Consider the following 14555-nt stretch of genomic DNA (forward strand, 5'->3'; position numbering starts at 1 on the left):
AAAAATAATATATTGTCTTAAAAGTAATAATTATATAAATATAATTATTAAAAGTTCAATTTGGAGATTTTCAAAGTAAAATTTGTACCTCGGATCTTTCACAGATACATTTGTCCTAACAGACCTGTGTAAGTATTTACAAACTTATGTTAAATTTCTCTTAAAATTTAACATTAAAGCAATAGTTGCAAGGCATAAAGTAATTTCATTCTCAATTCTGGAATTTTTATTTTCTCTCTTTTTTATTAAGATTGATACCAGAAGAAGATATATAAACCTATTCTTCCTCTTTCTAACCACCAAAAAACAAACACACAAAACCAAACCAAAAATAAAAACAAAAGACATTGGATCTGAATTGCCCTCTTATGTAATAAATGCCATGCCACTTTTAGTCAAATTCTAGGATACTTCCAATTTCTCGGGAGCATAGTGGAAACCGTCTGAATATGCAGTAATTCCTCAAAATTCACAGGCATGCATTTGGGATGGAGGGGTCTTCTTCATAATTTATTATATTGTGATTGGTTCATTCTGAATGAAATAAATTTTCCTTCTGAAAAATTCTAATCCTATACATAAGGGCCATTATATTGGTTTCAATTACGTGAATATTTTAAAATGGGGAATTCCACAGTTGCTATATTTTATCAGCAAGTCCTTGGAGGACATGTGATGGTAGAATCAAATCAAAGGTACATAATAAATATGATGATAAGCCTGGTTTTCTGTCAAACCCACCCATGGGGCTGTTAAAAATATAGGTGCCCTTGCCCCATCACCCAGAAAATCTGATTTGGTCGCTCTGGGTTTGGGGCTCTGCACCTGTTATTTTTAAGCAGCTCCCTCAGTGAATCTGATTGCAGAATTTGGTGATAACAGGGTTTCTCAAGTCCCATCAAGTTCCATCAATTTCCAGGGTGGTGCAGAGGGACGCGCCCAGTTCGAGTGGGTGACATCATCATCTCCGGATACCGTACCTGCGTCGTGGCTGTCGAAGTAGTGCTGCTTCTCGATCCCCACATCTGTTGAAACTGTACCCTGATTTCTGCAAATGTTTCAATGATGACAGCAATAAACACATTCTGAAAGAAAATGACAAACCACATTTACCGAGACTGGGCGTGAGGGAGTGAGGGCAACCGAAAACAAACACAAGATCTGCAGAAACTGTCAGAAGCATGGACTGGATGGGTACTAAATTTTAGAGTACCTTAACAAGCCAGGCAAGGAAGAAAATAAGGGTAATGAAGTAGAAATAGGAACGCCAGCGGGGAAAGCTGTCGATGGCTCTGTACATGAGGAATACCCAGCCTTCCTGGGATGCAGCCTCGTACACGGTGAAGATGCTGGTGCCTGTCGAGAGAGAGGGGAGCCGGCTAAGCTGGGGTGGACTTTTGAAATGAGAAAACGTTTTTCAGAAACACAATCAATATTTATCCATGCTCATTTTCTCAATGACAAACCTCTTCTAAAGGGACTCAAATCACATGCAACATTTTATTGCTCTTACTCTTAGGATTTTGATAAAGTTGCTTCTGACTTCAAGCCAGGGCAGTTTTAATATCTCTAGCAATGAAATAATTTTAGGTTACAGATTTCGCTGTTAAATGCATTTAACAATGAGGAAGAGAACACTAACAATCAAGCCAAGTAAAGATATAATAAAAAAGGATGTGTACCATGTACGCTTGCCACTCGGGGCTTAACACTTTCAGTGTGCTGAAAAGCACTTGAAATAAGTCCGAGAACTGCGTTTCATCTGAAATCACGTTCTCATGGGGAGAACTAAAGTATCTTAGGCTCCAAAAATTCATGTGATGGAGCCCGTCTTTGGATTCCATGGTGTTTACACTGAACACCAAAACATAAGTTAGTAAATCATTAAAGAGTACTTTGTATCGTCTACGAGAATTGCCTCATTGAAAATACTACTGATAATGAAAAGAAGGAAAAGGGAACAATATGTGGGCAGATTGAACGTATGGTTAAGAGAATCTAAAATATCATTCAGAGGAAAGCCAGTGTTTAATCCTCACGGCATTATGAGTATGTGTCATTATTTCCCTATTTTACAGATGGGAAAACTAATGCACATAAAGTGTAGGGAATTTGTCTAAGGATGCACACATAATAATTAGGGGAACTAGAATTAACCCAGGCACTCAGGAACGAGGACCTGCATATTTAACTGTGATAATATCCTGTCTCCTGACATCTTTTCTGTGGCTTAGTTTCCCCATCTGTAAAATGGGGAAATAATAATTAAGATGTACCGCAAAGTATTGTGAGGATTAAATGATTTCGTTTCTGTCAAGCACCGACATTTGATGAGCACTCAATAAGTTTTAGGCATTATTATAAACAATGAAAATAACTGCTCATTATTTTGTGAAAAACCATACAAATAAAAAATATAGTACTCAGTTGAAGTTGTTTACAAAACAAATATGATACGGGCTTTTATTCATAAAACTGGTAAACATTTGTTCCTCAACAAGTTCCACTGCTATAAATGAGTTAAATTATTATAGAATATAAAGCCAATATCCACCCATATATGTGCTAATTTAAAATTAGAATGTGCATACAATCAAATGTCCAAACTAAGAAGGAGGTTACTAAATTTGCCTGACGTCTGACTGCCTCTCTGGGCCTGTGCATGCAGGAAGAAGAACCAGAACATCAGTGAATTCGAAAGCACCCAGAGCAGCAGCAAAGAGTAGCAGCAGATGGGGACGAATGGGAAATAACAAGGCTTGAGAGAAAAGCTGAGAGAAAGAGGGAAAGCGGATCCCTGTTTGGTGAATGCCTATTAGGCACTAATCTGTGCTACGTAGTTTATGTAAAATATAACTTCATATATGCACTGCCTCTCATTTTAAGAATCATATTTGGTACATTGGTAAGTCGTTGCCATAGCAACTAGTATTTGTAGAACACGTTTAGTTTCAAGGCTCTTTCACATACTTAAATGCTAAGGAAATCCCTGTCTAACTAGGCAGGTAGATGGGTAGGTGGGTATAAGCACAGATAATATCCATCACATTGTACAGAAAAGCAAAATGAAGGTCACTAGATAATGAAGTTGTCTGAGTTAAAAAGAAACAAGACCAGAAATCTAAACCCACATCATCAGGCCCCAGGTCTTAAACTCTTTTTTTCTTTACCATTTACTTATATATTCTCTTGCTTGGCACCGGGGCTTTAGAAAGACCTTATTTTCTCTTATCCTCAATTCAAATGAAGTTATCGATAATTATTTTCTGAGGGGCTATGATGGCTAAGTTTATAGTCTATTGAGGAACTCATACCAGAATATAACTTTTAAGAGAAAGATTCACGGAGGAACAGCACACACCAAATACAAAATGGCAACAGAAAACAGAAGTGACTGTTTCCATTAATGATCCCTAGGTACTAAAAATATACGTTTTTGCTTTTATGGTCTGAATACGAAGGACAATTTTAACATGACGTAATTTAAGTCCCTTATTTTTTTCTAGTTATGTGAACTAAAAAAGAAAAGTGGCTGCAGAAATCCATTATGAATTACCATTAAAGTTTAATTGCTTTACCAATTGAGCACTTACAGGTAAAATACGAGGATCATCAATATAAGATTAAATGTGAAAGGAATACTGAAAATTATCCTTCCTCTAAGTTGCGCGCATCTTTCTTTATTACATCTCCAGGGAAGATGCTATTTGAAACTAAGTAAAAAATAGTATGTTCAATGAGTAATCTTGAAGCTTTTACTCCATTTTTCCTAATTTGACACCGAAGAAAGAAAAGTAGGAACCTTCAGTACAGCTCAGAGAGCAAGGTTTGTTGCTACAAAGAGATGAGACACTTGTCAAAATGGAACCAAAAAACTCCCTGAGAAAATGCTTATTATTATTGAAAAAAGTGTTTCCCGTGTACATGAACGATGCGATCAAAGGCTTTGGGGATGTCACTGAGTTGCAAGAGCAAAGGCAGTGAAATAAGACAGCCCTTCCTCACCACTTTCCTGCTCCTGACTTCGACAAATGTACGAAAAGAAAATCCCTTTGGAAGAGGCTTTCCAATGTTTAAACTGACAAAATAAAATTTATGATCTTTTTACTTTCTGTGAGAAGCCGACAACCCTGAGCATGAACTGTTGCTGCTCACGCTGACTTTGCGCATCCTGCCCCCTCTGGCTGCCCCGGTGCTGCTCTCTGGTCCTCTCTGCCAGCTCCCCTGTGGTCCTCCTGCCCAGCTCACCTCCTGTGCCCTCAGGCCACTCGCGATGCTGCTCCTCCCAGAGAGGCCTGAGCTCACCCGTATCCTGTCACTTGTCACACTGACTTCTGTTACCTTGTTTGTCTCTCTCGCTAGATGTCAGCACTCTAAGTTAAAACTGTATCTTTCACTTCTGGACTTGGCATTGAGAAACACTCCAGAACTGGTGATAAATAAAACAATGATCAATAGTATAGAGACACAGGAAGGCCTTCCTCATATACTTGTTATTTTTAATCGATTCATCCTTGGCGTAAATATTACACAGATAATTTGGAAACAAAGGGAACTATTTTATAACTGACTTTATATTTGGCTGATTTTCACAATTCACTTAAAACACATACACATGTATCAATTTAAAAGCTCATGCTATAGAGAAACAGGAAAGTTTTCCTCTATTGTTCAATCCAGAATGGGACATTGCTAGAAAACAACATATTGATACATACAAAACACTTTTTCTAGTTATACTCCATAATATTTTTAGTCCATTTGAATTATGGAACTAAAATTTCTAGCTGAAAAGACCACACTTTTGTTAAATGAATAATGATTCTACAATAGCACCTGGAAATAGAATGCATTCTCTTTCTGGAGCCCGTGTGGCCTGCTCCAAAAATATTTCTGGGAAGCTCCTGGAACAGCATGGCTTTCTTAGACCCCAAAATCTCAAAGCACAAATGCAAGCCATATAAGAAACAAAATCCCAACAGTGACACAGCTCATCAATTCTCTTAACTTCATTCATTCTTCTTGACCTCTTCCTATGGTGGTTTGAATTCACTAGCTAAAACGACCCACAAGTCTACATTTAGAAGATAAATCCTCACCTGGGAACTCTCTACAGGCTGCCTATATTGAGACATAGTAGAGGAGTTTTTTTAATAGCTCTGAACAAAATTATATTCCAATCTGTTTTGACTATCTTTAGGATTATATTTACTGCTTGGTTGTCTTCTGTGAACTCTTTTTCCATGAAAAAAAGGGAGAAATTGACTGTGTCCTGGGAATATTCCTTATTGTGTCTTCGAGTCATACATTACGTGACACCATTGAGTCATCTGACTTTCAAATGACAGGGTCATGAAATTGTGGTGATAACTAAACAAGCTACAAACTTGGGGTTCCTATTCCACCAAACTGCCCCTCACCATCTCCCCATTTACCTCTTCACATGAGCTGTATCCTCAAATCTGATGGATGGAACTCAGGTGATAATAAATTTTACCCAACAGTGGTAATTAAAAAGTAGATCTATTTGTCATGAGACAGTTAAAAACACATACTATGTTAAGTTAAAAAAAAAACGAGAGAGATGTGTATTCTTAAGGTGGACATCTGGATTCAGCATAATCAACTTTTGTCGCTAAGGCTGGATGTATCCAGATATATGACGTGTGAAGAAGGTCAGGAGACCAACACAGCAAGGAAGGCCCACCCTGACTTACAGAGGTTTGTTGAGTAAATCAACAATAATTAAATTACTTGGGATGATGTCACCTTTCTAATGAAGAAAACCTTCATGAAAATGTTTTCTCTTCCTCGAAATTACGTTTAATTTTACTAAACTATATTTCCAAACTAATTATCACAAGTATTTCCCTTGATAGACTGTGGTATAACTTTATGATTATAATAATCTATACACAACTCATCCACATGCTTAGCTGATGATTGATTCACGGGCATTCAGCCTGAGGATTGCCGAGTGGCCACTGAGTTAACAAAACAAAGTAACATTTTTTTTTTTTTTCGGTACGCGGGCCTCTCACTGTTGTGGCCTCTCCCATTGCGGAGCACAGGCTCCGGACGTGCAGGCTCAGCGGCCATGGCTCACGGGCCCAGCCGCTCCGCGGCATGTGGGATCTTCCCGGACCGGGGCACGAACCCGTGTCCCCTGCATCGGCAGGTGGACTCTCAACCACTGTGCCACCAGGGAAGCCCTTAAGTAACATTTTTTATTGCTCTTCCAGAACATGGAGCAAACACAAAAGGACTTCTTTTCTTCTAAATGCTTCAAAATGTATTTAGAAACCTTATGGGTTTTGAGCTGAATTTTTGCTTAGAATTTTTTTTTTTTAACATTTAAGCCCTCTTTTGACACAACTTTGCCTCACTGGTGAGACCACTTTGTCAGTTACCTTGAACCTCACTGTTCACAGCACTAAAGCTTTGTGACAAGATCAAAGGCCATATGGAAAAAAAACAAACAAAAAACACATATGTTTATATATATTTTCTAAGTGAAAGTTCTTTTATAAGTCGTCAAGATTCTTAGTTGAAATGTATTTCTTCAGAGAGAGAATTTCTAAACACCCAAGTGCTAAATACAAAATACTTCTAGAAAAGGAGAGGTGAAAGCTTTAACTACAGTATTCACAAATGGAAAAGAAGTGTTGACAAGGCTGATGCTGACATTGGCAGGAAAGTTTAGGCATAAAGTAGAGCAGTTCCAAGGACGCCGAGCCCATATGCCAACTAAAACAGTCCCTGCCTCTGGAGCTGGGCAATGTCCACGGAGGCTGGGAATAAGAGCAGCAAAGCAGAGGTCATGATAGGTAACTGTCACGCCCCTGCCTTTGAAGAGCAGTGATTTTAGATCAGAAGAGCTTCTTGGAAATTTATTTTCCATCAGTTGATTAAAAAACAAAACAAAACTATGCTTAGCCGCAGTTAGCTTTCAGTGACCTTCCCTAGCATTCAAACTGTCCACTGCTTCTAACCTGTATGACCTTCCTGGGCCTCAGACTCTGGCCATAATGGTACTTGCTGGTCACCACTAACACACTAAATAAATGTTCTTTAGTAGCTTTTAAAATTTTCTCAAAAAGCAAGCAAAACATACCATGTAGGAAATGTGGTTTCTTTTAGAGTGTTATAGCTTTGTCGCTCACTTGTGAAAAATCTATTGGAAAGTACACTCAAAAGAAATCAAGGCAAAAAGGCCAGAACATCATGTAATTCTTAGGGAGTTACCAGTTATGACATTAGACTTTCATAATAGTCCAAAATTAGAACCAAGCATTTGGAAAAAGTACTAAGACTTTCTTGTCTTCATATCTGGGGACACACATGGTTCATATCTCTGCATTACCAGGCCCAAGCAAGGAAAATACAAATTAACTTTAAGGTGAAGTTGGTCAGTCTACCTCAGAATAGCCACAATAGTGAGAATTGGTTTTATTTTTAAATAAAACTGAACTAGTAAATAGGCAAAGGATAGAAAGATCAACCAAGATTGGAATTAAATAATTTTACTTTTTTGTTGAGAGGCATTTTAAAATCTGATTCAGGTCTAAGTGGGATAGAAGAAAGACACCTGAGTGATATTGACCAAATGTAATTAACAATAAATGAGATAAGAAATACAAGTAACATATGGCTTTAACTAAAAATAAAGTTCTTGTTTGTGTTATGATAAACATACAATTTCCATAATTTACAATGAAAGATTTAATTATATTGATTTAACCACTGATATAAAACCGAAAACAAGAACATGTTCTAATATAATTCATATTAATACTATAATCGAACAGTTACAACTGAATAGGAAATAATTACTTATTGTTAAAAATTTTAAACTATACATAGGCAAATATTTGGTCATATATCTTCACATTGATATTATGTGTACAAAAATATTCACAGAATTTTTCCTGTATTTGCTGTCTATTTTCTTCCATAGACTCCTAAGGCTAAAACAGGTTTTAAAATTCAGTTTTTCAACTGGTTTAGATTTATTTTTTGGATGTGTCACAGATATAAGTTTAGATTTCTTAAGGTTACACTAAGATTGAAAAACAGTTCTCATGTATTAAAAGCTGTGTTAACAAGGAAGCAAGATACTATGTTTTCCTACTAGGCCAGCATTTCCAATGTAAACCAGAATTCTACATAGGTGAGATAAGAATGTGAGCAAATAGTAAAAACTTTCCAGAGAATTAATAGACTTTTTTTTTTTTTTTTTTCGCGGTACGCGGGCCTCTCACTGCTGTGGCCTCTCCTGTTGCGGAGCACAGGCTCCCGATGCGCAGGCTCAGCGGCCATGGCTCACGCGCCCAGCCACTCTGTTGCATGTGGCATCTTCCCGGACCGGGGCACGAACCCGTGTCCCTGCATCGGCAGGTGGACTCTCAACCACTGCACCACCAGGGAAGCCCTAGACTTCACTTATTAAGAGTAGTTCTGGCTTGCAGGAAAACTGAGTAGACAGCACCAAGAATTCCCATTTATCCCCTCTCTCTGCACCCTATTAACCTCTTGCATTAGTGTGGTACTTTGCTAAATTCGTGAACCCATGTTGAGCCATTATTATTAACTCAAGTCCATAGTTTACATTATAGTTCACTCTTTGTGTTGTACAGTTAGATCGGTCTTGACAAATACATAATATTATGTATCCACTATTACAGTATCATACAGGATAGTTTCCCCATCCTAAAAGTCCACTGTGCTACACCTAGTTAACCCCTACCCTTCTCTGAAACCCTGGCAACCACTGACTTTTTCACTATCTCTACAGTTTTGCATTTTCCAAACTGTCATATAGTTGGAATCTTAGAGTAACAGCTTTTCAGACTAGTTTCTTTCATGTAGCAATATGCAGTTATCATTCCTCTGTGTCTCTTGGTGGCTTGACAACTCATTTCTTTTTACTGCTGAACAATAGTCCTTGTATGGATGTACCACAGTTTGTTTATCTCAAGTTATACCCTATGAGGGGGCATCTTGGTTGCTTCCAGTTTTTGTCAATTAGGAATAAAGCTGTTATAAACAATCACATGCAGGTTTTTGTGTGGATATGTTTTCAATTCATAATTGCTCAATCATATAGTGAGACTATATTTAGCTTAAAAAAAAAAAACCCGACCAAGTGTCTTCTAAAGTGGCTGTACCATTCTGCATTGTCACCAGCAATGAATGAAAGTTCCTACTGTTCCACATTCTCATCAGTATTTGGTATTGTCAGTGTTTTGGATTTGTGTCACTCTGAGAGATGTGAAGTAGAATCTCGTTGTTTTAATTGGGAATTCTTTAATTACATATGATGGTGAGCATTTTATATATGCTTATTTGCCATGTGCTTATCTTCTTTGGTGAGATGTCCATTTTTTGCCCATTTTTAAATTGGTTTGTTTTCTTATTGTTGAGCTTTTAAGAGTTCTTCGTATATTTTGAATACAAGTCTTTCATCAGATATGTGTTCTTCAAGTTTTTTCTCTAGTCTGTGGCTTGTCTTTTTATTCTCTTAACAGTGTTTTTTGCATAATAGAAGTTATTGATTTGAAGAAGTCCAACTTAGTTATTTTTTTCTCTTACGTATCATGCTTCTGGTGTTGCCAAACCCCAAATCACTGCCAAACCCAAGGTCACCTAGATATTTCTCCTACGTGATCTTCTACAGTTTTATAGTTTTACATTTTACACTTATGTCTATGACCCATTTTGAGCTAATTTTTCTGAAAGCTGTACTGGATGTATCTAGATTCATCTTTTCTTCGGGTGAATCTCCAGTACTTACAGCACCATTTGTTGACAAGACCATCCTTTTCCCATAGAATTGCTTTTACTTCTTTGTTGAAGACCAATTGACTGTATTTTTGTGGGTATATTTTTGGGGGCTGTCTATTCTGTTCCATTGACCTAGTTTCTATTTTACTGCCAATACCACACTATCCTGATACTGCTTTAGATTAAATCTTGAATTTGAGTAGTGTCAGTCCTCAGACTTTGTTCTTTCTCAGTGTTATGTTGACTATTCTAGGTCTTTTGCCCATTCCATATACACTGTAGAATTGGTTTGTTGCCATCCACAAGACCACATGTTGGGGTTTTGATTGGGATTGCATTGGATCTTTACCTCGCATTGGGAAGGACTGATATCTTTGATGCTCTGTTGTTAGGTGCATATACATTAAGGACAGTTGTGTTTTCTTGGAGAACTGACCCCATATTATTATACAATGCCCATCTTTCTCTCTGATAACTTTTCTTGCTCTGAAGTCAGCTTTGTCTGAAATTAACATAGCTACTCCTGTTTACTTTTCATTAGTGTTAGCATGGTACATCTTTCTCCATCTCTTTACTTTTTTTTTTTTTTTTTTTTGCGGTATGTGGGCCTCTCACTGTGTGGCCTCTCCCGTTGCGGAGCACAGGCTCTGGACGTGCAGGCTCAGTGGCCATGGCTCACGGGCCCAGCCGCTCCGCGGCACGCGGGATCTTCCTGGACCGGGGCACGAACCCGTGTCCCCTGCATCGGCAGGTGGACCCTCAACCACTGCGCCACCAGGGAAGCCCTACATCATATTTGGATATAAATATTTTCTGACGTTGGAAACAAGTGGAAAAGCAAGTCCTTGATTTGGCTTTTCAGGTCTCACCGTTACTTCCTGGTGCTTAAAGACAAATGCTGATCCTTGTGTTGACTGGCAATTAGTATCTTGAATTCAACCCTCAGATCAATGTGGACTCAGCCAGAACAGGGGGGCAGCTGCATTCTCCTGCATGCATTACAGAGGTCACTGAGTGCCTTTGTGACCAAAGCTCCCCTTTGTCTCAGGGGGAAAAACCCAGGTCTCAGGCCGGTTAGGTTCTGAGCAGCACAGTGACACCCTGGGCTGCATTAGGCAGCTCCTGCCCAAAGAAACCACAGACCCCTGGCCACGGAGCCAGAGGGACAATGACCCCGGCTCCCTGGGACCGTCATATATCACGCAGATGGAGAGAACCATCCTGGTACATGCGGGGCCCTTTCCACGTTTTAATTCTGTATCGACACCCTGGCAAGTTCATTCTTACCTCTCCTCATTTATAAATAAGGAGACTGTGGCCCAATGAGGCTACGAAGTGTCAACCACAAATTGGCACTTACCTTTAGCACTTGCCATCTACCTCTACAAGGATTAAATCATGTGCTGTTGCAGCTGTTGACTTTCAACACCCCCTGAAAGGACTTCAGGGTGGAGATCAGAAATGAGGCACTTGTGCTCTGGGGAAAACTGGCAGAACAGGCCTAGAGATAGTTAGATATTTTCAGGAGAAGATTTTATGAGCCCAATTCTTGTATCTCCTCATATCTAGAAAAGCACTAAAATCCTTCATGGTGACGTCTGCTCCTCGTGACTTGCAGAAACCTTCACGAGACTAGCAGAAACCTTCGGCAAAAAAATATGTGCTTGATTGCATGTACTCCACCTTCATCAGAGTCTCATTTATACTGACCTTTCCCCCTACCTCTTTGGAGCAGTTTCTCAGAGCCATCTGAAATGCTGTCTCCCAGGCTATAGTCCTCATTTTGCCCCAAATAAAACTCAACTCACAACTCTCACATTGTGCTTTTTTTTTTTTTAAGTCAACAGACAGAAGCTTGCCAAAGGTCAGCCAGAAGTGGCCGTCTGGAGGAGTGCTCCCACGCCTCTGTGCCTGCCTCGAAAAACTCCGTTCTTTCCACTCGGCCACACATGTCTGAACTTTCTGAAACGTTTCTTGGCTTGGTTTTGAGGAATCTGAACAAATTCCTGGCTGGTATACTTTGTGAAAGCAAAATTCTGCTTTTAAAATTAAACAGACGAGCCCCAAGGAAAGGGAGGGGAGGGGCGGTGAAAATTCCTCCAGTGTTTCTGGATTTGCAATGGTTCTTTGGTGTTTCTGTTTGGGGTGGGGAAAGAACACTGATGGGCCTCCTCTCCAGGGCCTGGATGGTCCTCAGATTGTTGTCTCACTTTAAAGTATGGCCAAAATTTAGTCACTTTCACTTATGGGGAGCGTCTATGAGGTAAAACAGAACCACATAAAGTTCAAAAGGGACACTTCAGTTTTGGTGTGTAGCCTCTGGGCATTCAGTGATACTATCTGAAATTCTATGGCTTTGTTCTGTGATACAAATATTTGAGAAGGAGAACATAAAATTGAGAAGTTCATGATATAAAATGCATTTGTTTTCACTTGACTCTAAACGGCTGGTTTTTAGAAGATAGTTTTAATGGACTGGGCTCTTTGTCCTTTGCTGGTTGCTCTTCCAGACTCTTCCTCCCCTTCTTGTGGGCCTATGGCTGCTCAGCTGGAGAATACAGTTCCTGGAATTTCCTGCAAGGAGGTGTGGCCTCGTGACAAAGTTCTCCCTGATACGGGCAACTGCCACACCATCTACGAAAACCCTTTCACTGGACTCGTTTTTCCCTTCCCCTTCACCAGATACAAACAGAGAGGCCAAGGGCAAACTAGGAAAATATGTGTTGAGGATGGCAGGGCTGCCATACATGCTTACCCACCCAGACCCACAGGACGATGACTTCAGAGAGAAATAAACTTGTATTTTGCTTGCACTGTCCCATTTTGGGGTTCTCTCTTATGAGCTTTACCCCAACTATTACGTAGACTAATAGTAGCTTATATTCCATGGGCACTGTTCACAGAAATGGCTGGTGTCCAGGGAAATGTCAGTCTGGAAAAATATGCTATCTCAAAATTAATATATAAACATGTTAGGATCTCATACAAATACTTGAAGCAGATTTGGTAGTTCAGGAAAACAAAACAAGGCAAAGTTCCAAAAGGCTTTCCATAAAACAGCTTTTTCTCAAAAAACCACTCTATTAACCTTGCCCGGAATTACTGGCATGCTGAACCACAGGAATTCTTATTCTACACAGACTCTCAACCCAAAGAATGAATTCTAATCACAGATCTGAAATAACAAGGTAAAATTAACAATTTAATGTCATATAAAGACTTCCTTAAGATTCTTGGAAATATTCAAAGGAGATACTTTTGTTTAAACAAGAGATTGTTACTTTTTAAATACAAGGCTTGGGTTTCATGACTAAATGGTTAGGACTTAACAATATGAAGTGATGAATTACTTCTCAAGAATAAGAGCTATACTTTATCTCATTTCAGTGCTCCAAAAATTTTGCCAAAGGAGTGTTATTTCTTGCTGAAAAATATTAACACGTAGGCAAAGTCCTAAGAATAATAGACACACACTTACACACACACACACTTCAATATTTCTAAACTCAGACACACCCACAGAAAGTCACATACTGGAAAGGACTATCAGTCTGAACCTTGTTTTTCTAGTCAAAGAAATATGAGAAATCTTTAGTACTGGAACAGGAAGTATTCTGGCAAACCACCAAAACGACTTGAACTCATAATTTATGCTCATAACAATGGCCATCTCAGTGAGATATAAATCTAACACTGCAGAATCTGACGAAATGTAGGATGTATATGCTTAACTGTCCATCAAAACATACTCATTGGCTACTTCAGCACATCAACCAAGCTATTTTATCTATTGGCAGAGAATTCCTAACGCAGTATGTTTGGTGATTATAAAACAACGCCACATGGTTTAAGTGAAATTCACATTGTGTAGCCAAGCTTTTGCAAATCTGATCATTTTATGTTATAGAGAATATGCTCATCTCAGCCATTGTTGACTTTGTATTTTTGACCAAAATTAAGCAAGTCTCACTGATTCATTGTAGAGTCAAGGATGTGAGCTTTCTTAATTTAATCATGTGCACTGTTCATTAGTCAATCAAGTTTCCTGTTTGAAAAGAAAAAGTTACATGAAGAGGTTCCAACAGCTGTAGCATTTTCAGTCTAATCAAATCCCTCAAATTTAATCTGTGATGAAGGTGAGATCCTCATCCTCCCATCCTTCTCCACTAGTTAACAATGACTCTTTCTAATCATCATTCAGGTCAAAAACCTTGGAGTGATCTTTCTCTTTTAATACTCAGCCAATCTATCAGTAAAACCCATTAACTCAACATGCACTGTATATCCAGAATCTTCCCCCCGGCCTCCACGGCTACCATTCTGGTCCAAGCCACCACCATCTCTCACATGGGTTATTACAACCGTCTCCTAAGGGGTCCCCCTCCTCTGCTGGTGCTTCTCTTCAGTCTATTCCTAACCCAGCAAGCACGTTGTTTCTGATCAGTCTTGTTTTTCTACTCCGAATGACCCCCTGGCTTTCCATCTCACTTAAGAGTAAGAGCCGAAGTCATTACATTGACACAGAAGGCTCTACGTGATCTGCCCCTTGTTGCCTTTCTGACTCCCCTTCTACTCTCAAGATAAGTGCTTCTTCGTATCAAGAGGCAGTATTGAGCGTGTTCTCTCCTAGGGCCTTTGCACTGGATGGTCCCTCTGCTTTGCACAGTCTTACCCCCTGAGAGCCACGGGGCTTGCTTCATCACATTGATCACGTTTTTATTTAAAGGAAGCCTTCACAGCTAGTCTACCCCAAATCGCAATCCCTGCTCACA

General features: G+C 39.2%; 1 protein-coding gene across 2 annotated transcripts in view; it reads right to left on the reverse strand.

The window, feature by feature from the left end:
* Positions 1-14555, reverse strand: part of NALCN (sodium leak channel, non-selective) — a 263906-nt gene that overhangs the window by 180307 nt on the left and 69044 nt on the right. For both annotated transcript variants that reach the window (XM_060079639.1, XM_060079640.1), the window contains 2 exons: positions 1214-1356; positions 981-1085 (listed from right to left, as the gene is read on the reverse strand). In XM_060079639.1, the coding sequence (XP_059935622.1) occupies positions 981-1085; positions 1214-1356 (248 nt within the window). The remainder of the gene's footprint in view (positions 1-980; positions 1086-1213; positions 1357-14555) is intronic.

The sequence above is a fragment of the Mesoplodon densirostris genome, chromosome 17, assembly GCF_025265405.1.
Source record: "Mesoplodon densirostris isolate mMesDen1 chromosome 17, mMesDen1 primary haplotype, whole genome shotgun sequence".
Classification (NCBI taxonomy): Eukaryota; Metazoa; Chordata; class Mammalia; order Artiodactyla; family Ziphiidae; genus Mesoplodon; species Mesoplodon densirostris.